Here is a 24572-nt window from a genome sequence, read left to right on the forward strand (position 1 = left end):
AAAGCCTGCTTGGCATAATAATACATGTATCTTATATTGTCATAATGATGGAGCAAATGGAAAAACTAAAACTTAGTGTCAAAAGGCCCCTTAGCGTTATATGGCCAATATGTCCATCATGAGCCCGTCACTCTTTTCTCCATGACTGATATTAATGTCATGTTGATCGCCCATTACGGCTTCTGTACTGATGCCTGCAGCCCAAGTAATATACACAGACATGCTCCTGCTGTAACTGCTAGAATAGGTGTTCTCACTGATCCCAGCAGTTTAACCCCTTCATATGCTGCTGTCAAATAGGGGCAACAGCATATGCAGAGTTTTTCCAGCCACTTCAGAAATATACTGGTGGGTGTTTTCTTAATGTGGCTTCGCTAGCGGTATTGCTGACGCCCTTGTAGCTGCTCCGCTGCCAGCATCTTTCCCATTGTACTGTGAAGCATAGCCACATCCTGGGAAGGAGGCAATAAGACCATTACTTTGGGACTCCTTATATAACATATCGTTCTCGGATACTCTCTTCACCTCTCACTTTTCTGAAGTTTATCTCTTCTATTATGGAGTGACTGTATCAAAAAGGCCCTGTGAGGCCGAAACGTCTGCTTCTATTGGTCACCAAAAAAATAAAATCCACACTTTTGTTGCAAATTTCCACTTTGTCTCATTGAATAAGAAAAGTAAAGAGAGTGCAGTGTTCTTCTATAGATATGACTAGGACCTCGGTCCCCTCACTAGCACCTCTAAAAAGAATTTTGGCTGAGTGCACACTAATACTATTTTAGAATTGTACTGTGAAATACAGAGAGCCGGCTGCTAGGAAGGATAGGCAGCTCATTTCTTTTAATCACTTCAGGGTTTTCGATCCCTGAAGCCGTTAATAGACATGACATAAGCCAAACATATGCACAGCAATGTTGCTTTGACATTGCTGTTTATGATAATTTTTGCAGCAATTTTACAGTGTCTTTACAGGCAGATTCTGGGAGCAATCAGCCTGAAAAAGATGTGTGCTCATACCCATGACTAGGCTCACATAGTTCCTTTTTTAGATATTTATTGCTGATTTCTGCTCTGAGATCTACAGGAAATGCTTTACCTACTCTTTTGAATATGTTTCATATTGTTTTTAATTGGAGATGTTCAAAATAACATGGAAGAAACAGCACCATGTGCACTAATGGATGATTAAGTCAATATTAAAGCATAATCTGTTTCCAAATCTTTGTCAAAAAACTGTGTGAACATTCCCTTGGAGCATGAGGGAGAATGTAGAACTTTTCTCTTTGTGGAGGGTGACGAGTGACAATGTAGGAAGATATATAGACCATGCAATGTACTCTAGAAATTTAAATATGCAAATAGCGTCCTCTAGAAGAATACTTGAACTCTACTGCTACCTCTTAGGATACCTATAGTAAAAGTCAATAGCTGAGTGTTTTTGCTGAGTTTTTAGAGCGGAAACTCTCCAAATCCTCCTAAAAAGTTTGGAGTTTCCATATTAAAAACTTCAGCAAAAACGACTGTGTGCACATACTCCTTTTTTTCCCCCTGTTTTTTGCCATCAGGGTGTCATTAGTGCTTTTCACAGGTGGATAAATAAAATACAAAGCTTCTCCTATTCTTTGCCATGTTAAATACATACAGCATATGGATGGAATCTGTGTTCTGTCCGTGTTTTTCACAGACCCATATACTTGTATTAGCTCTTGTTAACTGTGATACTGCAAAAAAACTCTGACATCTCCTTGAGATTTGCACTGACTCACGGTCCATGTAAAAACACAAACATTTGAATAGCACAGAAGGCTTATGCTAGGTACGTTTTGTATCCGTAAAAAAAAAAAAAAATACAGGCCTTAAGAGTGCTGATTGGGGAAGGCAGGCATCTTGGAACTTTAAGACATTTATGGCATATGCTTTCATTATGCCATAGATACAGTGCTGGCCAAAAGTATTGGCACCCCTGCAATTCTGTCAGATAATACTCAGTTTCTTCTTGAAAATTATTGCAATCACAAATTCTTTGGTATTATTATCTTCATTTAATTTATCTTCAATGGAAAAAAAATAAAAAAAAATTGTCATAAAGCCAAATTGGATATAATTCCACACCAAACATAAACAAGGGGGTGGACAAAAGTATTGGCACTGTTTGAAAAATCCTGTGATGCTTCTCTAATTTGTTTAATTAACAGCACCTGTAACTTACCTGTGGCACCTAACAGGTGTTGGCAATAACTAAATCACACTTGCAGCCAGTTGACATGGATTAAAGTAGACTCAACCTCTGTCCTGTGTCCTTGTGTGTACCACATTGAGCATGGAGAAAAGAAAGAAGACCAAAGAACTGTCTGAGGACTTGATAATCCAAATTTTGAGGAAGCATGAGCAATCTCAAGGCTACAAGTCCATCTCCAAAGACCTGAAAGGTCCTGTGTCTACGGTGCGCAGTGTCATCAAGACGTTTAAAGCCCATGGCACTGTGGCTAACCTTCCTAGATGTGGAAGGAAAAGAAAAATTGACGAGAGATTTCAACGCAAGATTGTGCGGATGGTGGATAAAGAACCTCGACTAACATCCAAACAAGTTCAAGCTGCCCTGCAGTCTGAGGGTACAACAGTGTCAACCCATACTATCCGTCGGCGTCTGAATGAAAAGGGACTGTATGGTAGGATACCCAGGAAGACCTCACTTCTTACCCCGAGACATAAAAAAGCCAGGCTGGAGTTTGCCAAAACGTACCTGAGAGCCTAAAATGTTTTGGAAGAATGTTCTTTGGTCAGATGAGACAAAAGTAGAGCTTTTTGGGAAAAACCATCAACATAGAGTTTACAGGAAAAAAAGAGGCATTCAAAGAAAAGAACACGGTACCTACAGTCAAACATGGCGGAGGTTCCCTGATGTTTTGGGGTTGCTTTGCTGCCTCTGGCACTGGACTGCTTGACCGTGTGCATAGCATTATGAAGTCTGAAGACTACCAACAAATTTTGCAGCATAATGTAGGGCCCAGTGTGAGAAAGCTGGGTTTCCCTCAGAGGTCATGGGTCTTCCAGCAGGACAATGACCCAAAACACACTTCAAAAAGCACTAGAAAATGGTTTGAGAGAAAGCACTGGAGACTACTAAAGTGGCCAGCAATGAGTTCAGACCTGAATCCCATAGAACATCTGTGGAGAGATCTCAAAATGGCAGTTTGGAGAGAAGGCAGCCTTCAAATCTCAGGGACCTGGAGCAGTTTGCCAAAGAAGAATGGTCTAAAATTCCAGGAGAGCATTGTAAGAAACTCATTGATAGTTACCGGAAGAGGTTGTTCGCAGTTATTTTGGCTAAAGGTTGTGCAACCAAGTATTAGGCTAAGGGTGCCAATACTTTTGTCTGGCCCATTTTTGGAGTTTTGTGTGAAATGATCAATGATTTGATTTTTGTTTCATTCTCTTTTGTGTTTTTTCATTGAAGACAAATTAAATGAAGATAATAATACCAAAGAATTTGTGATTGCAAACATTTTCAAGAAGAAACTGAGTATTATCTGACAGAATTGCATTGGTGCCAATACTATTGGCCAGCACTGTATCTTAGAAGCTCATATCCCTTTCATTTAGTTGTATTGCTGCCTTTGGGAGTGGTTCAATATGACCGCATGACCCCTAGACCTAAAAAGAAGTTCATAGACTTATTACCAGTGTGGAATTGTACCCACAACAGAAGTTAGTTACCAGCTGTAAGATCTTAAGTCTTATTTATAAGGAAATTTCTTACCACTCCCACCTGCCAAATATTCCTCCATGTCAGGATCTAAACAACTCTCATTATGTGATATATACAGTAATCTAATATATAAAGGTGTGTGTGTGTGTGTGTGTGTGTGTGTGTGTGTGTGTGTGTGTGCGCGCGCGCGCGTGTGTGTGTCCGCTAAAGGAATTTGCACCGTCGCATTTACAATCACGAAATTTTGCACAGACACCCCATGTGACTCAGGGAACGTCATAGACTATGTTTTGACGGGAAAATTTAACCCCGCGCTTTACAGTTACTCTCCAAAATCCTGTCTCCATTTAAACTGAGCTATAGGTTATTAACCTGGGAGCTATAGGTTATTAATAGCAACTGTCAGTGTTTGCTATAGGAACAAAATAAACTGTTAGTATAAGAAGCTTATGTGTGAGGTAATATGCTGTCGGTGGGGAGACGGATAGAGAGAGACAGACAGAGAGACAGCCCTGGAAAAGAGACAGCCCTGGAAAAGAGAAAAAGAGAGAGGGGAAAAGAGAGAGACACAGAAATGGAGACAGACAGACTGATACAAATAGAGACAGAGAGATAGAAACAGACAGACAAAGACACAGACACACAGATTGAGACTGGGAGAGAGACAGTTACTATCCCGGGCAATGCCGGGTACTACAGCTAGTTTCAAATTCTAGATTTCACCTAATTTAAAACCCTCTTCACTTAAGATGCTCTGTACAGGGGGCAATCACAACAAAGTAACTCCAGTAAAAAAACAAAACATACCTCAGTGTTTTATTGGGTGTATATTATTTAACACCCTGACCTGTGTTTCTCAATAAATGCAGTCATGGTCATTAAATAGTTTCCCATAATGAGTAAATTCTATGGAATCGGTCTGTCTCTTTAATCAGGGAAATCTCCAAAGCTTTATTAATGTCAGTCCATAAAAGCACACCGGAACGCCAAGTGGCATCTTTTTTTAAGCGCTTCAGATGGATGTGTTTAGAAAGGTTTTACAGAGCAGATTGTGGAAGAGAAAATGCTAACAAACATATAAAACTTGCTAAACTGTTACACGGGATCCTGTTTGTGATGTAATTTGCAAGTTTTATATCCAATATTTTGCAGTGCCTTCACTTACTTTAATTTACTTGTTCCCCTCAAAATTCACAGCTGTTTGTCAGTTTACTTCAATTTTTAGTAGATGGAATATTACAGATCAAAGTAAAGTGAACAGATTTTCATAAAAAATGTATTTTTATACTTTGTCATTCACACATCCATGGGAAGTCAGTGTGCTTCCCAATTTTTAATTTTTCTTTTTTAATGGAGAGCAAACCCTTATTGAGTATGTCCTAATCTGATCCTCAAAATTGGATCAGAATATGCCATACTGTGAGTATCACAGATGCATGATTTTAAAGCACCACTCCTGCAGCTTTTTTTAATTGCACCACGAGAGTGATATCGATCCTTCATGTAGTAGAATACTTACCGGCCACTGTTTATGGTACTGCTCTGCTTTCTGCTAGTTGTGACTTACCAGTGTGCATTTGGCAGACCATAAGTCACTTCTCAATGAGAACCAGAGCAAGTCTCTGTTAAACTTGGTTCTCAGGGGAAAACTATTCTCCTTGTGGAGACTGACAAACCAATCTGTCTGTCAGTGGTGAGTCTTATAGCTGCAATGCTCCTCTGGGAAATATTCAAATTGTCTCTTCAGGGAAGAAGGAGACAAACTCTTGTGCCACCTATTGGAAGTAGCAATCTTAAAAGTTAAAAGTGACTCCAATGAGCCTTTTCATATGACCTAAGATCTATGCCAGATCAGAACTTCAATTTGCAGACACTGTGTTTCAGGATGATTGTCTCTCGTCAGTGCAAAGTATGAGACTGATCTGGCTGAGTGAGTAGCTCTACTGGGGTCTCAGGGGAAAACTATTCTCCTTGCAGAGACTGACAAACCAATCTAGCTGTCAGGGGTGAAAAGTCTTATAGCTGCAATGCTCTTCTGGGAAATATTCTCTGAAGAGACCATTTGAATATTTCCCTGAGGAGCATTGCAGCTATAAGACTCCTCACCACTGACAGCCAGATTGGTTTGTCAGTCATCGCAAGCAGAATAGTTTTCTCCTGAAACCCTAGTAGAGCTTTTCATTCAGCCAGATCAGTCTCATACTTTGCACTGACGAGGGACCGTCATCCCAACACACAGTGTCTGCAAATTGAGGTTCTGATCTGGCATAAATCCTACGTCGTATGAAAAGGCTCATTGTAGAGTCACTTTTGACTCTTACGATTGCTGTTAAACTTGTGGCCTTTGCAGCTCCTGACCGCCCGGAAGTCAGAGACAGTCACAAGATGGAAGAATGCGACCCTAGTGGCAACCAGGAACAGCAGAAGACAGCAAAAGAACTTCTAAGTACATTACTAAGGGCAGGGAACAGGCATTAGTGATACCAGGCGAAACTTGACTACCATAATAAGGAAAACTTACAACCTGTGGTTTGGCTTCAGAATAGGAGATTGAGACAAGATTTGGACTTCACACATAATCTGTAATAGATGTACATCACATCTTACCCAGTGGTTGCATGGAAAGAGCCATTCTCTGCCTTTTGCAGTCCCAATGATCTGGAGAGATCCAGCCGATGACCCTACCAATTGCTATTCCTGCATGGTATTCCCCATTAAGAAAGGAGTTCCAATGAAGAAGTGAACTTTACAGTATCCAAACATTTCATCTGCAATACAAGCAGTACCACATACAGAAAAACTGCTGGTTTCAAAAGCACCAGAAACGTTTTCAGTCTAGTCAAGTGAAGAAGAAAAGAGTGCTTGGTATCATGAAGCATCTTCCTCTCATGACCTCCAACAACCTGACTGTCAACAACCTCCCTCAACTGAACTACACCTTATAACACAAAGTGAACTGAACGATTTTGTTAAAGATTTGGTTCTGCCCAAGAGTAAGGCTGAGCTCTTAGGTTTCAGGCTATAGCAGTGGAATCTCCTAGTATGTGATGTTCAGATTTCTTTATTCCACAACCATTATAAAGATCTTCATGGAGGGCATTCTTGTGGCATGCAACATTAACAGTTTAATGGAAGCTCTGAAGGTAAGTTATAATCCAGAGAAATTGAGGTGTTGTATCAGTTTGTCCAAAACAAGCCTAAAAAGTCTTTCTGCATAATGGCAATGCACTACCTTCAGTTCCAGTTGGTTATGCAGTTCACATGAAAGAAACCTTTGACAACATGAATCAGCTGTGAGTTGCCTGAACTATGACCAACATTTGTGGTGCCTCTGTGGGGACGTAAAGGTGGTTGGCCTCCTACTTGGTGTCCAAGGTTGATACAGAAAATACTGCTGCTTTCTGAATGAGTTCGATAGTTATGCACGAGAATATCACTAGAATGAGAGACTGGCATCTCCGACAATCACTTCAGCCAGGGAGTAAAATCTCCTTTTATCCAGCACTGTTTACCCATATAACATTTTGTTACCACCATTGCATGTCAAGTTCAAGTTCAGCCCAATGAAGAACTTTGTAAAGGCAATGGATAAAAATACAAAAGTATTTAAGTATCTCATTGTAAAATTTCCATTTTTGAATGAAGTTAAGACAAAGGAAGCAGTCTTTATTGGACCTCAGATTTGTAAGCATCTTCAAGATGAAGAGTTTATCTGTTTTGTTGCAGAGCAAGGATACGGCTGCATGGGTAGCATTCACATTAGTGGTAACTCATTTTTTGAGAAACTCAAGAGAAGATAACTATGAATTGTTGGTGAAGGGAAAATCTCCTCAAAACCTATAAGGATCTTGTGTCATACGGTGATCTTCTTTCAACTCGCTGGGTGTTGTGGTGGCGTTGCACTCTTTTCACACTGCAGAGTTTGATAAGCAACCTGAGGTGTCCTATTGTTTAGCCTGAGTCAGGTGTTGACTGTTTTAGGTTCACTGTTCTTCAGTCCAGCAGGGGTTAATTCCTGCTTGTTTGTGAACTGTTGCTAGGAGCACAGGCTGCTAATGAACATTCACAGCCACCTTAACTCTTTTTATAAGGTGCTGGATGTGATTTCCTGTCGCCGAATATAGCTCATCTTTGCTTCAGCTATACCAGTCCTTTTAGTGGTGATCCAAAACCTGGTGATCTATCGTGTGCTTTCCTATGTGGTGTGAAAATATGCCTGCTGTTAGTTTATTTCCTCCCTGTGCTTTTCCTGGAGGACACTTATGGCCTTTCCCCAGTGACTGATTGCTGTGTGTATGTGTTTGGTTTTTTTTTTGCCCATCTGTGTTATTTGTGGGGTTTGCTAATTTAAAATGGCTGGAAAACCCCTCAAATTAGTGGGGAAAATATGCCAGAAAAGGTCACAAACACTGTGGGACTGAATTATCAAAATCATATTAAGGAAAAATTGTCTTTGTTGATTAGCTGCGATGGTAAAATGAAGTTGTGCTGTGACTGGTATCTATGGGCAGCAAAAACCTGTAGATAAATCTATCCATATATAGCAGCTCAGCTTTTGGGGTAATTATTTGTGGTGTGTTTTTTCTTTTTAGCAGTTGATATAATCTTCTGCAATGTTTGTGTGGTCAAAGTCTACCTATCATGCAGCCATTTTCCAAGAGAAAATGAACCATGCCATTTCTTGTTGTATGTGATTCTGCAAATATAATAAGTTCAGTGTATTCTAATGTATGACCAAGCATCAATCTTCTCGAATACGTCTTCTTTATAACGTCAAATAGGATCTAAGAAAAGTAAATGCGTGACTGTCTGATTTGCTGCAATAGGTTGCTTTCATTTCAGCATCATTCATATTGACATTGCGTCTACCACGATGACCTTCTACAGTTTTGGTTCAAAGCAAAATCCTCGTAGAGCCCAATGGTAAACAATGTTCTTTCAGTAGATTCTGCCTGCCTTAGTAAAAGTCCCAAAATGATGGAATATTCTGGCCATGTGACAATCTAAAAGGGGTATTTCTAGATTGTACACTTACAGAATATGCCATAAATATAATAGATGTGGATCCCATAAGTAAGAACAGCATCTGTCTCAAGAACAGGGACCACATACATGCCGCTGTCAGTGGAGAAGTGGTAATTCCCTTCATTTGAGTTAGCATTCCAACGTAGATCCCGACGAGGCCCTATTGTTGAGATTGATGCAGGTAAATTGGTGGGACCCACATCTGCTATACCATTACAGTATACCTTGTGTATATGCCATGAATGAATGAGACGAGAATACATCTTTAATATTAATATGCATGTTGTGGTGTTGCTTTTAAGTCATATTTCCAATTAAAATGCCTAAATTGGGCTGTTCTGCAGGAAAGGTAGACACACCAATAGAATGACCATTCTAACCATGCACCCTTGTAATAACGTAATATAAATGTCCTGCAGATTTACATACCAAAGCAATGTCATTGTACATGCACTGAACCAAGTAATTGTGAGTCCCGGCCCTTTATAGGGGTTGAATTCATAAACACAAATCCTTTGTCTACCTCCCAACTAATTATTATTCCACTTCAGTAATTTGCATACATAAGGAAATTCTAAGAGAAACCTGAGAGGTCCTTATATCCCAAAGTAATACCTGTCTGGAGTCTCCCAGTCTGCCACGTATTTAGAGACTATAACGTACACATTAAATGTACAGGATTACCTCATATGTCAGCTTTCCACGCGTACCTCTAAGGCTCAATGTTCAGATCCTGTCCTAGAATAGCATGCATTCCTGCCTAACAGTGTGATTTATACAGACTATTGCTATACTTAATTATACTGTCAGAATGATTGCACTGATCCCAAGAGCAATATCTGTGTCACAAAAGAAACCTGTTCAAGGTGTAAAGATCAGATAATGTCAACCTCCTGTGTTTTAATTATGGCAATTTAGTCAGCACTGTCACCTATCATGCCACTGTTTTATGGCGGTCAAGTTAAGACTTGTAATAGAGGAATCCGCCTTACAACAGTGCAAATAGTAACATTAGAAGGTATTTGACCAGCTGCTCCTACTGTCTTATGTATTTGCTTTGTTCTGTCATTTTTATCTTCTGTTTTATACTAACTATATACATATATATATATATATATATATATATATATATATATATATATATATATATATATATATTACACACACACACACACACACACACTTTGAGCACCTGTAGTCAGAAGTACGGTTATTGTGAACAGATAAGCAAGAGTTAAGGCCGCTTTACACGCAGCGACATTGCTAGCGATGGCACCCGCCCCCGTCGTTCGTGCGTCATGGGCAAATTGCTGCCCGTGGCGAACAATATCGCAGGTACGCATCACACCAACATACCTTCCTAACGACGTTGCTGTGGCCGCCGAACAAACTCTCTTTTTAAGGGGGCGGTTCGTGCGGCGTCACAGCGACGTCACACAGCGGGCCACCAATAGAAGCGGAGGAGCGGAGAGAATCCGCATGAACGTCACTCCCACCTCGTTGCCGGAGGACGCAGGAACGTTGTTGTTCGTCATTCCCGGGGTGTCACACGTAGCGATGTGTGCTGCCTCAGGAACAACGAACAACCTGCGTCCCAAACGAGCAACGATATTTGGGAAAGGAACGACGTGTCAACAATCAACGATCTTTCCCGTTTTTCTGATCGTTAGTGGTCGCCGGTAGGTGTCACATGCAACGACATCACTAACGACGCCGGATGTGCGTCATGAATTTCGTGACCCCCAGAGACCTCTTGTTAGCGATGTCGTTGCGTGTAACGGGGCCTTTAGAGTTGAAATGATCTGTTAAAGGCATAAAGTTAAAGATGACACATTTCCTTTGTATTTTAGGCAAAAAAAATATGTATTTTCATCTTTCAAATTTTTAAATTAACAAAAGAGGAAAATAAGCTGATGCAAAAGTTTGGGCACCAAGATTGCTTAGTACCTAGTAGCACCTTTTTTGGCAAGTATCCGCTTGTAAATGCTTTTTGTAACCACCCAAGAGTCTTTAAATTCTTGCATGAGGAAATTTTCATCCATTCTTCCTTGGAAACGTCTTCCAGTTCTGTGAAATTCCTTGGTCGTCTTGCATGCACTGCTCTTTTGAAGTCTAGCCACAGATTTTCAATTATGTTCAGATCAGGTGACTTTGAGGGCCATTGTATAACCTTCAGCTTGCGCCTTTTGAGGTAGTCTGTTGTGGATTTTGACATGTGTTTAGAATCATTATCCATTTGTAGAAATCATCCTCTTTTCAACCTCCAGCTTTTTAACAGCAAAACCTCTGAGAGCTGCTCACAGGATTGCTGACAAACAATTATAGCAAGGATTTAAATTAAAATTTTAACTTTTAATATCAATATTCTAAAAACATGATACAAAAAAGTGCAATGCAGTGCATGAATAACTAAAATTAGAAAGATCTCACCCAGTACTTCTCCTGAGGAGATCAGATGCCACCGGAACAATCCAAGGCAGAAGCAGGCCAAAACAGACCTGGGGGGGGGAAACCAGTCTCAACGTTCCCTACCCCTGTCGTGTCCCTGCAGAAGTTGCTTCCGCCCTTACAAGGGCAGCACCCAAGTCAGGAATGCTAGCCCTGATGACAAATACACCCTCCCAACGCGTTTCCCTCTCTATATAATAAGAGAGTTTCTCAGGGGAGAAAATCTTCAAGTAAAGCCTGCAATGGCAGGACAGTACTACACAATGTACATTGGTGGTACAAATGTGTATACACACAAAGCACGTTAATGGTGCAAATGTGTATGCTAGTGGCCAGTGGGACGCTGTGTGCTGCTAGACCCACACCCTATATACCCCACATACCTCCTGTATCATCAGCGATCGGTGGTGCCACATGTTTGTGCAGCCCTTACAATCGATCCATAATCCGTGCACATAGCCACCACCGCGCATGCCCGATCGGTTACTCTGCAGCGCCTACGGCCGCCTGACATGGCTCACACCGCGCATGCACGGTCATAATATTGACTCAGATAAAGCCAAGCTACATTTCCGCGTTCCACTCATGGAACGCACATCCCGCGCATGCGCGGTGCGCAGACGCTCACTCAGGAGGCTTTTCTGCTGCTCCCATGAGCGCTGATGCGCTCATTCCGCGCCATGCTTGGATACATCGCGCATGCGCGGCACGCAATATGCCCTATCCGGCTGATATTCTACAGCCGCGCTCCACTCGTGGAATGCACGCATCGCGCATGCGCGGACCGCGTCCAATTGCTGAACACTGCCCAGGACAGTCAATAGTTAGCATTAGGTGTCCAAGAATATATTTAGTAACCCTCACAAAAGCTAAGTTCATATGGTAAATCAGCACATAAAACCGATTCAGTCATGGTAATCAGATACTAAGTACAATTTATGGCAGTCCACAATGTGCCACCTCTATTTTTTTATACATATAAGGAGCACTATTATGAATCTATTTTAAAGGGTGAATAATGCTAATAGATATAAAAAGAGGACCAGGGGGTATATATGCATAATTCCCATTAGCATTCTTCAAAGGGGATTATAGAGTCCAACAGTCAATAGATCAAACACTGCAAGAAGGGGGGGTAGAAACATACAAAGGACACCCTCATTGTCGTGTCCTATAACAATTATAAGGTTGATATAAACTTACAACCCTCCCCAAAGCCCAAAAATATAGAACCCAAAGAATCCGGGCTGGGCTCTTTTCCACGTGAGGGGCTAATCATCTTGGTCACTAGCTCAGCTCAATAAACACCTTCAACCATCACACCCCAAATTACCCACCCCAGCCGGAGAAAAAATCCCTTCTTTAGATAAAGCACCCAAAATTGATCTGGTCGTTTAGACCCTCTGGGCGGCATGTCCGCAACTTAAAGATCAATCTTGCTTCCTTTTGGAGGAGCAGTCTGTCCAGATTGCCCCCTCTCGGGGATGGTTTGACCTTCAGAATCCCCATAAATACAATAGCTTCCCTGTTACCAAAATGTTGTGAATTCATATGTCTGTATGTCTGGAGATCGGGGTATCTCGTTCGTTCCTAATATCGCCCATGTGTTCTCCTACCCGTTGGCGACATTCCCTGATGGTCTTCCCAACATATTGTTTGCCACAATGATAAGTGGCCACGTAAACAATGCCTTTGGTTCTGCAATTTATAAATTCTCTAACCTTAAGGCATTCACCTGTGACAGTACCTCTCAGGGTTTTACCCGTCTGAATGTGATCACATGCCACACACGTCCCACACTTAAAACACCCAGTCGGTTTGCCTGGAATCCATGTGATCGGCTTCTCAGGAGCCACGTAGTGACTATGTGTGAGGCGGTCCCTTAAGGATCATTTTTTCCGAAACGTCACAGATGTTTGTGTGCCGATTACGTCCACAATGTCATCATCTATTTTGAGGATCTCCCAATGCTGCTTTAACCCCTTCACCCCCGGCCACTAAAACACCCTAATGACCGGGCCATTTTTTGCAATTCTGACCAGTGTCACTTTGACAGGTTATAACTCTGGAACGCTTCAACGGATCCTGGCGATTCTGACATTGTTTTTTCGTGACATATTGTACTTCATGTCAGTGGTAAATTTAGGCCGATATTTTTTGCGTTTATTTGTGAAAATTTAGGAAATTGTGCGAAAATTTGGAAAATTTCGCAATTTTCAAACTTTGAAAATTTATGGCCATAAATCTGAGAGATATGTCACACAAAATAGTTACTAAATAACATTTCCCACTTGTCAACTTTACATCAGCGCAATTTTCGAAAGAAATTTTTTTTTCGTTAGGAAGTTAGAAGGGGTCAAAGTTCATCAGCAATTTCTAATTTTTCCAACAAAATTTACAAAATATTTTTTTTAGGGACCACATCACATTTGAAGTGCCTTTGAGAGGCCGAGGTGACAGAAAATACCCAAAAGTGACCCCATTCTAAAAACTGCACCCCTCACACTGCTCAAAACCACATCCAAGAAGTTTATTAACCCTTTAGGTGCGTCACAGGAACCAAAGCAATGTGGAAGGAAAAAATGAAAATTTTACTTTTTAACACAAAAATGTTACTTTAGCCATAAAATTTTCATTTTTACAAGGGAGAAAAGAGAAAGTGCACCCTACAATTTATTATGCATTTTCTCCTGAGTACGCTGATACCCCATATGGGGTAAAAATCAATTGTTTGGGTGCACGGCAGAGGTCGAAAGGCAAGGAGCGCCATTTGAATTTTTGAACACAAAATTAGCTGCACTCATTAGCGGACGCCATGTCGGGTTTGAAGACCCCCTGAGGTGCCTAAACAATGGAGCTCCCCCACAAGTGACCCCATTTTGGAAACCACAGCCCTCAAATATTTTTTCTAGATGTTTGATGAGCACTTTGAACACCTGGGGGCTTCACAGAAGTTTATAACGTTGAGCCGTGAAAAGAAAAAAAAAAATTTTACCACAAAACTGTTGCTTCAACTAGGTAGCTTTTTTTTCACAAGGGTATCGGGAAAAAATGCAACATAAAATGTATTGTCCATTTTCTCCTGAGTACGCAGATACCTCATATGTGGTGGAAATCAAATGTTTGGACACACGGCAGTGCTCGGAAGGCAAGGAGCGCCATTTGAATGCAAAATTAGCTGCACTCATTAGCGGACGCCATGTCAGGTTTGAAGACCCCCTGAGGTGCCTAAACAATGGAGCTCCCCCACAAGTGACCCCATTTTGGAAACTAGAGCCCTCAAATATTTTTTCTAGATGTTTGGTGAGCACTTTGAACACCTGGGGGCTTCACAGAAGTTTATAACGTTGAGCCGTGAAAAGAAAAAAAAAATTTTTTACCACAAAACTGTTGCTTCAACTAGGTAGCTTTTTTTTTTCACTAGGTTATCGGGAAAAAATGCACCATAAAATGTATTGTCCATTTTCTCCTGAGTACGCAGATACCTCATACGTGGTGGAAAGTAATTGTTGGGCGCATGGCGGGGCTCAGAAGAGAAGGGCACCATTTGACAGCAAAATTGATTGGAATCATTAGCGGACGCCATGTCACGTTTTTAGACCCCCCCCCATGGTGCCTAAACAGTGCAGCTCCCCCACAAATTACCCCATTTTGGAACTAGACCCCTCAAGGAATTTATCTAGATGTTTAGTGAGCCCCTTGTACCCCCAGGGGCTCCACTGAAAGTTGATAACGTTGAACCGTGAAAATTATTTATTTTTTTAAAAAAAATTTTTTTAAATTTTTGCAGCAACAAGGTAGTTTTTTTTTTCTCTTTTTACAACGGTATCAGGAAAAAATGCACCATAAAACGTATGGTGCAATTTTTCCCGAGTACGCAGATACCTCACATGTGGTGGAAATCAATTGTTTGGGCGCATGGCGGGGCTCAAAAGACAAGGAACGCCATTTGACTTTTCAAACGCACAGACGCAGTGCACTGATCGGCCGCTGCAGGAGGCACGGTCAGATGAGATACAAAAAGCGCTGGGGATACGGAAAAAAAAAAAAGTCACGCCAAAAATTGAGCAGGGATGTTGATCCGCGCTCAGCGGGACGCACGGACAGATGCAATACTTTTTTTTCCGTATCCCCGACGCTTTTTGTATCGCATCAGTCCGTGCGTCCCGCCGAGCGCTGATCAGGGATGCACATAACGGATCGGCATCCCTGCTCAATTTTTGGCGTGACTTTTTTTTCCGTATCCCCGATGCTTTTTGTCACGCCAAAAATTGAGCAGGGATGCCGATCCATTATGTGCATCCCTGATCAGCGCTCGGCGGGACGCATGGACAGATGCGATACAAAAAGCGTCGGGAATACGGGAAAAAAAGTCCCGCCGAAAACTGACCACGGATGCAGATACGTTATCTGCATCCCTGATCAGCGCTTGGCGGGACGCACGGACACATGAGGTGTAAAAATAGAAAGGGGATAGAGGAAAAAAAAGAAAAAAAAAAAATTATACTCACAGTACCCAGAGGATTAGCAGGAGGAACAGAAAGCAAGGAACAGCTTTACAGCAGCAGCCAGCAGGTAGGAAGTTGGACAGCTCAGCAGAAGACCCAGGAAGAAGGACCCAGCGATGGAGGCAGATGTGATCGGCCGGTGAAGACAGGTAAGAGGACGTCGGGGGGACAGCAGAGGGGGAGGGGGACAGCAGAGGGGGAGGGAGACAGCAGAGGGGGAGAGGGACAGCAGAGGGGGACAGCAGAGGGGGAGGGGGAGAGCAGAGGGGGAGAGCAGAGGAGGGAGATATCGGAGGAGCTGCAGAAGAGAGATCACGAGGGAGGCCGGCAGATTGGGATGTCGGGGGGCAGACCGGGATGTCGGGGGGCAGACCGGGATGTCTGGGGGGGCAGATCGGGATGTCGGAGGACAGATCGGGATGTGGGGGGGCAGATCGGGATGGCGGGGGGGCAGATCGCAGGGGGGCACGGGCAGGGGCCATTACGGGAGCGCGCAGGAGCAAATCACAAGAGCGCGCAGGGGCTGAGAGAGCAGGGGAGGAGGGATACCGGAGGAGCTGCAGAATAGAGATGGCGGGGGGCAGATCGGGATGTCAGGGGGGCAGATCGGGATGTCGGGGGGGGCAGATCGGGATGTCGGGGGGGTGGCAGATCGCAGGGGGGCACGCGCAGGGGCTGCAAGGTGAGCACAATACTCACCGCTCCTGCTCCTACGACGTGACGTGACAGCAGCGGCAGCAGCAGCGGTGGCGTGGTACCACTAGTACCAGCCAGTGCTGCACGCTGCAGACATGTTGGGGGAGGGTCCCCAGACCAGCACAGGCCTGGGGAGGGCGGCCACCGGCAGATCAGACCGCCCCACTGCACACTGATTGGAGCGATTGCGCGTCATCGCACGATCGCTCCAATCAGTGCTGAGGGGGGGGGCCACGGTGTCTGCTTGCTTCCAGCCAATGATCGGAGCTGCTGCAGCCCCGATCCTAGCTGGATTTTACAAGATCACGCTATTTTTGGCATGGTGATTGGCGGTTCCGATTTGAACAGCCAATCACATCGATCGCCTATGGGGGGTGGCGATGCCACCCCCCCTGGGGTCAAGCAAAGGTCCCCTGCTGTAAGAAACAGCAGGGGACATCATTTGAAAGCTGTTGCTATGGCCACGGCAATCAAATGAAGTTTAGGCAGTAAAATTATGTCCCTGGTCGTTAAGTCACGTTAAAATAGGACGTAATTTTACTGCCCGCGGTCGTGAAGGGGTTAATATCTGTCGGATCTGGTTAGCCCCTTTTGTAAAGGTAGTAATAAATCTTATTGTTTCATCACGCTCATCCCTTTTCTGTTTGAGAACAAGGAGTTGATTACGATCTTGTTTGAGCCAGTGGTGATAGGCATCCTTAAGAATATAACCTGGATAGCCCTTGTCCAGAAAACGTTCCCTAAGATCCTTAGCCTTCTCGACAAACTCCTCCTGACTGGAACAATTCCGTCTCAGACGTAAATACTGTCCCTTCGGGATACCACGTCTGAGAGGGAATGGATGGTGGCTCTTCCAATCAAGGAGGGAATTAGTTGCAGTGGGTTTCCTAAAAATAGTCGTTTGAAGTCCCCCCTGGGGGTCCACTGATACCAATAGGTCCAGGAATGACAACTGTCTCGGATGAATGACATATGTGAACTTCAGACCTATAGAGTTGCAATTCAGATCCTGTACAAAGCTTACGAAATCTTCCTGAGGGCCCTTCCACAAAACAGACGTCATCTATTAACCGTGTCCAAATCTCGATCATACATGTATACTTGGACATTTCTTCGGAAAACACATAAACGTCCTCCCACCAGCCCAGGAACAAGTTAGCGTAACAGGGAGCACAAGGGCTCCCCATTGCTGTGGCCCTGAGCTGGTGGTATACCGAACAGTCAAATGTTAGAAAGTTGTTGTGCAGGACAAAATGTAACAAAGAAAGAATCAGCCGATTATGAGCCTCAAACTGTTGACCACGTGTTGAAAGAAAATATTCGATGGTTTTCATTCCCTGGTCATGAGGTATGGAAGAGTAAAGGCTCTGCGCGATGTGCGCTGTATCCAAGCATAGCGCGGAATGAGCGCATCAGCGCTCATGGGAGCAGCAGAAAAGCCTCCTGAGTGAGCGTCTGCGCACCGCATGCGCGGGATGTGCGTTCCATGAGTGGAACACGGAAACGTAGCTTGGCTGTATCTGAGTCAATATTATGACCGCGCATGCGTGGTGTGAGCCGTGTCAGGCGGCCGTAGGTGGCACAGAGTAACCGATCGGGCATGCGCGATGGTGGCTATGTGCAGGGATTATGGATCGATTGTAAGGGCTGCACAAACATGTGGCACCACTGATCGCTGATGATACAGGAGGTATGTGGGGTATATAGGGTGTGGGTCTAGCAGCACACAGCGTCCCACTGGCCACTAGCATACACATTTGCACCATTAACGTGCATTGTGTGTATACACATTTGTACCACCAATGTACATTGTGTAGTACTGTCCTGCCATTGCAGGCTTTACTTGAAGATTTTCTCCCCTGAGGAACTCTCTTATTATATAGAGAGCGAAACGCGTTGGGGGGGTGTATTTGTCATCAGGGCTAGCATTCCTGACTTGGGTGCTGCCCTTGTAAGGGCGGAAGCAACTTCTGCAGGGGCACGACAGGGGTAGGGAACGTTGAGACTGGTTGCCCCCCCCTTAGGTCTGTTTTGGCCTGCTTCTGCCTTGGATTGTTCCGGTGGCATCTGATCTCCTCAGGAGAAGTACTGGGTGAGATCTTTCTAATTTTATTTATTCATGCACTGCATTGCACTTTTTTGTATCATGTTTTTAGAATATTGATATTAAAAGTTAAATTTTAATTTAAATCCTTGCTATAATTGTTCTAATCAGGATTTGGGCTGTACTGCTATTGCCATTGCGGCAGGATTGCTTTTCACAGGATTGCTGCTCATAGGTTTGCTACAGAGACAAATCCGAATCCCTGTTTGACTGCAAAATACCTTCAGGAATGTTTAATAGCGCCAGATATTAAATACACACAATAGACCCACAATGCAATAATGGCTGCAGAATGGAATAAAACCTGTTTTTGTTTTTATTTTATTTTTTTTAAATTTTGCCTTTTACGTTGCTTAGGTACAGTATATCACAAGTGAATACACCCCTCACATTTTTGGAAATATTTTATCATGTCTTTTCATGAGACAGTACTGAAAATATGACACTTTGAAACAATGTAAAGTAGTCAAAGTACAGCTTGTATAACTGTAAATTTGGTGTGCCCTCTAAATAACTCGGTACACAGCCTTTAATGTCAAAATATTTCCCCATTCGCCACTGCACAAGAGCAATTGGAAACAGCTGCGCAAAGCATCAGAAATTGTGCATCTAATGGATGCCCCACATCTGGGCCAGCTGCTGGCTGCCATTGTTATGCTGGGAAGGGCCAAATAACCATGGGTCTTTCCAGCTTGTTAATACTAGCCCCCAGCTGTCTGTTGTACCTTGGCTGGTTAGCAAAAATAGGGGGTCACCCAACCAGTTTTTAAATTTTTAGTTTAAATTTTAAAAAACTGCTTGGAAACCCCTTTGATAACCAGTGAAGGTAAAGCAGACAGCTGAGGGCTGCAGCCTGCAGTTATCTGCTCTACCTGCACTGGTTATCAATAATTGGCTGGAGCCCACCTAATTGTTTTTTCTTTATTGTTCACAGCAGCGTACAGGCAACTTCGCATGCAATAAAGCTTGATAATTTGCTGCACTGCAGCCTTTCAACAAACATTCTGAACATACGAATAGTATACGAACTTGGACACAGACTTTTTTTTTTTTTTTTAAAGTCCAAGCTCGACTCCGAGACCCAGACACCCGGTGTTTGGTATGAACGCTGAACTTTACAGTTCAGATTCGATCATCCCTAATATTGATACAAAGGAAGGCAAAAACCCCATGAGACAGAAGCGCTGGGTATAAAGTAAAGGAGCTGGGTTTATATACTGTATTTTAGACATTTTTACAACCAGCTTCTCTGATAAGGTACTTTATTAGACAAAACAATCACTGATCTCTGAGAGACCAGCCAGAGAAAACACTGCAGGTAGCCAACAAAGGCGCTCAACACAGTGAAATCCTAGGTGCATTGTCCCCTGGGAAGTATGCAAATCAAAAAAGGTCCGTGGAGCCTCTGTCTTGCTTGTCTACTAGGCATTGCTCCCACGTAGCCAGAATCCTACTCCACACTGATGAGGGGCAACACCCTGAAACAGCTGTCTGTGGATGGATACCTGGCCTTGGTATTTCCTTTGTCATAGCTTTAAACTTGTCAGAGTTGGATATTGACTAAAAGGGCCACTTAATATGGTGGTTATGGTGGTCTAAAAAGAGCCACTCCTTGGCTAGGTCCTTCCCGGAGGGATATCTGGCTATTTTCTGTGTCGAGACTCCTAACACAGGCTCCACGGACCTTTTTTGAAGGTACTTTATTAAAATGTTGTATAATCTGATTGGAAAAGAGAAATCTTGATTAGCTAAACTGTTCTGTGTCTGTTGTAGATTTATGCAAATTTCAAAAACTGAAAGCTGAATACATTAAATCTGAACCTTTATTGGTGCAGTGATCCTTTAATTCACGTGTCAGTTCCCAGTGTGATGTTCATTGTTTAGGGACTCCGTGTGCTGGCAATATAGAACAAAGTGTAATGGAGCTAATGCAAGACATTATACACATATGCAATTAGAAAATGTAATAAATTAAAACACATAGCAATGTAAATGTGTAGATTGAGAGTAATGGTACATCCATTGTGTATATTGTCTGACAATGTTCATGGAAACCGCACTGCCAAGCTATTTGTAGCTGTGTCATACTTAACAGTGATGTGACTGCGCTCCAAATACTGATGCAACATGTAATATTTCTCAAGTTCTTACAGGTTTACCTATTTATTATTATTATTAATAATAATAATAATAATATTATTATTATTCAAAAAAGAAGAATCATCAGGGGTTAGATTATTATTTGTGATGTCTTAATGGTTTGATTTGTTAAAAAAAATTTAACGGTAAAGACTATAATTAGACAATCACGCATGCTACCGCATGAAGGTTTCGGAAGTTGTTACCTGTACAGGTGCATTTACATTCATTACAGTTGCTTTTTTTCCCCCTATTGTATGAGCAGCTATATTAAGCACCTCTACTTCCCTGAAAGATTTTCTTCGTTTTCCTGATTACATCCTTTTTTTTTTCTCTAAAATGTACCATGTTTTACTGATGGCTAGCCTGGAAGCAGAACATAGCTGCGCTTAGTAATATAAACGTCTGTGATTCAATACGGCATTGTTAAAAAAAACCCCACAACTTTTGAAATTCCCTGTAATCCCTCCACCGACGTCATCTATTGGCTATTGTATAGCCTACGTAACCTGCAATTAAATATAAAAGAGAAAACCCTGCACTTTGAAGCAAGTTTATCGTATTAACTTCTAGTAACTCGATGTAGACAACACTATATAAGTGCTTACCAAGTGTGTTTGGCAATACATTTTTAGAGGAAAAGGAAATGACTTGCCCATGATTGTATAGACCTGGAAATAGAACTGGGATTTGTGCTCAGTTGGATGTGCCCCTCATTAAATCAAACAAAAAAAACATTACGTAGGAAAAAAACCTATATGTTCTTGCCAAGTTGTAATTTCTTGAAACTGAATTTATGTGCCAACATGAGCTAAATGAATACGATCCGCATTGCAGGCAGGCTTAGTTGGGTGAATGTAAGGCTGATGACTTTAATACTGAAAGTCTGGCTGAGGATCATTGTGATGGCAGAACAACCGTTTCATATTTTCTACGTTGTGTGATTGAGACTTTCCATGGAAATGCCTGCTCCTAGTGTGCACAGAGTGTGTTGGATAGGTCTAAAGTTCTGCAATTTCATTTCTTTCACAATTTTTCTTTTTCTGGTATACACGTAAGAATGGTATCTAAATGGGTTTGTAAAGTATTTTTCTATATTGTTTTTCTTGTTTATTTCCAGTCCCTTCACATTGTGTAGTTTTGTACGGAGACTCTCACTGCTTACATCAGTCACTTTTTCTCTGTAGGGCTCCCGATAGGTAGATGTACAGTACACTCATGAGACTTTATAGTGAGCCAACATCCACAATACAGAGAAGAAACCATGAAGATGTTGCCCTCAGTCAGTGATACTTTACTTCACTGTTATCCTGGGTACCACCAAGTACTAAGCCGATGTGCAGCCTCAAAACACAGGGAAAAGTTGGTACAACTTTATCTGCACTTTTCTTTGGTATGTCCATGGGAGTTGCTGGCTAGCCCTCAGACTTGTTTCAGATATTGGCGCTAATTCCCAAGGAGGGGTACTAGATAATTGGACAACCAGTATTGGAGCTCAGCAGACTCGCACATGATAGGATTAGAGTCATACCTAAGCAGTCAGTATTACACATGATAGGTTTAGATACATCATCTGATTTGCTTTCTGTGTGTTTTTGGCGACTTAAGGCCCCGTCACACTAAGCAACATCGCTAGCAACATCGCTGCTAACGAACAACTTTTGTGACGTTGCTAGCGATGTTGCTGTGTGTGACATCCAGCAACAACCTGGCCCCTGCTGTGAGGTCGTTGGTTGTTGCTGAATGTCCTGGGCCATTTTTTAGTTGTTGCTGTCCTGCTGTGAAGCACAGATCGCTGTGTGTGACAGCGAGACAGCAACAACTAAATGTGCAGGCAGCAGGAGCCGGCTTCTGCGGAGGCTGGTAACCAATGTAAACATCGGGTAACCAAGAAGCCCTGTCCTTGGTTACCCGATATTTACCTTCGATACCAGCCTCCTCCACTCTCACTGTCAGTGCCAGCTCCTGCTCTGTGCACATGTAGCTGCAGCACACATCGGGTTAATTAACCCGATGTGTGCTGTAACTAGGAGAGCAAGGAGCCAGCGCTAAGCATTGTGCGCTGCTCCCTGCTCTGTGCACATTTAGCTGCAGCACACATCAGGTTAATTAACCCGATGTGTGCTGTAACTAGGAGAGCAAGGAGCCAGCGCTAAGCAGTGTGCGCTGCTCCCTGCTCTGTGCACATTTAGCTGCAGCACACATCGGGTAATTAACCCGATGTGTGCTGTAACTAGGAGAGCAAGGAGCCAGCGCTCAGTGTGCGCTGCTCCCTGTTCTCTGCACGTGTAGCTCCGTGCGGTGGTAACCAAGGTAAATATCGGGTTGGTTACCCGATATTTACCTTAGTTACCAAGTGCAGCATCTTCCACGCTGCACTGGGGGCTTGTCACTGGTTGCTGGTGAGCTCACCAGCAACTTGTGTAGCGACGCTCCAGCGATCCCTGCCAGGTCAGGTTGCTGGTGGGATCGCTGGAGCGTCGCAGTGTGACATCTCACCAGCAACCTCCTAGCAACTTACCAGCGATCCCTATCGTTGTTGGGATCGCTGGTAAGTTGCTTAGTGTGACTGGACCTTTAATGAGACTTTCACTGATTAGGCAGCTGAGTTATCCACCAACATACAGCAAGCCATAAACTGAGCACTTCCTGGGAAGGAAGGTTTTTTTTTTCAATTTTTGTTTTTTTTTTGTACACACTACATCCGATCATGCTGATTTTACCCCAGTGCGAACTGTTCAAATACTGCAAGCAGCTCTCATTAGACCAAGCACCCAAACTCCGAGCACTGATTTTTTTTTTTTTTTTTTGTAAAGTCTGTGAACTTTGAAGCTTGGGTGCGTTCATCCCTAGTATTGATGATTGAAGAAAGTCAATCACTCAACTACACAGTCTGTTGTACAAAATTAATCCTTTTTAGCAAGTTAATTTTATTGCTGAACTTTCAAAATATTGAAACCTTGTTTAAGTGTTTATCATCACATCTTCTTTCTCTGTAGATCACTAGATACTGTCCTCAGCAGTGCCGTGCAAGGATTGTCTGTGGTGGACTCCCATCTTGTGGAGTTGGAAGGAGATACTTTGTCCCTTTATGGCCTGGGAGCTCTTGAATCTCTTGACAGGACGTGGAGTGTACAGACAGCCAGTTCAGTCAACATCATTTCTTTCACTTTTATCAATTTTGAAGACATAGTTCAGGTTCTGCCAAAAATAAGAATCAAGTTTCCCAATGTCACGGTAAGTACGTTGACACTGAAGCTCTGGCTGCTGTGTTTAATATATATTATGTTCCTAATTTATAGGAGGTACAGAACAGATCCATAGACATATGTATGAATTTAAGTAAAGCCTGTTGGATATCCTGTCTGGATATCATTTTTGTAGGGACAGAAAATATCGGTTATTTTCCTGCAAATCTTTGCCTGTCTGCTATAAATTATTTTGTCACTGTTGCTATCTGTAATTTGTATATTAGGGATCTCTGTTGCTAAAATTTCACTGTAACTCTGCTTCATTTTCATTTGTCTTAACAGCACCTTAAATTTAAGGAAAACAATCTGATCACCTTGAATCAGTTCAATGCTTTAGCTCAGATGCGTCGGCTTGATCAGTTGACGGTGGAGCCTCAGGGAAACCCTGTTGTTAACTTTACTCTTTGGAAGTATTACGTTCTTTTCAGACTGAACAGCTTCAACATTCAGAGACTTAATGAAGATGAGGTAAGACCAGTCTGAAAAGTTCTCATTTATTTTCATTTTCTAGCTTAAAGGAGTTCTTCAAAAATAACTAAAAGAAATGTCATTAAAAACTTCTTGAGATCCCATATGATATGCTAATGAGACCAGGGACTAGTCACAAGGGCGTTAGTTCCCTTGGTTAGTCGGCCCTCTTAGCAAGTAAGTAAGCCTCTGTGAGCGTACTAACATGCTAGTGAATGCTCAGC

General features: G+C 42.7%; 1 protein-coding gene across 3 annotated transcripts in view; it reads left to right on the forward strand.

The window, feature by feature from the left end:
- Positions 1–24572, forward strand: part of LRRC49 (leucine rich repeat containing 49) — a 230880-nt gene that overhangs the window by 182409 nt on the left and 23899 nt on the right. For all 3 annotated transcript variants that reach the window (XM_075345709.1, XM_075345711.1, XM_075345710.1), the window contains 2 exons: positions 23629–23866; positions 24163–24348. In XM_075345709.1, the coding sequence (XP_075201824.1) occupies positions 23629–23866; positions 24163–24348 (424 nt within the window). The remainder of the gene's footprint in view (positions 1–23628; positions 23867–24162; positions 24349–24572) is intronic.

Source organism: Anomaloglossus baeobatrachus, chromosome 4 (genome assembly GCF_048569485.1).
Source record: "Anomaloglossus baeobatrachus isolate aAnoBae1 chromosome 4, aAnoBae1.hap1, whole genome shotgun sequence".
NCBI lineage: Eukaryota > Metazoa > Chordata > Amphibia > Anura > Aromobatidae > Anomaloglossus > Anomaloglossus baeobatrachus.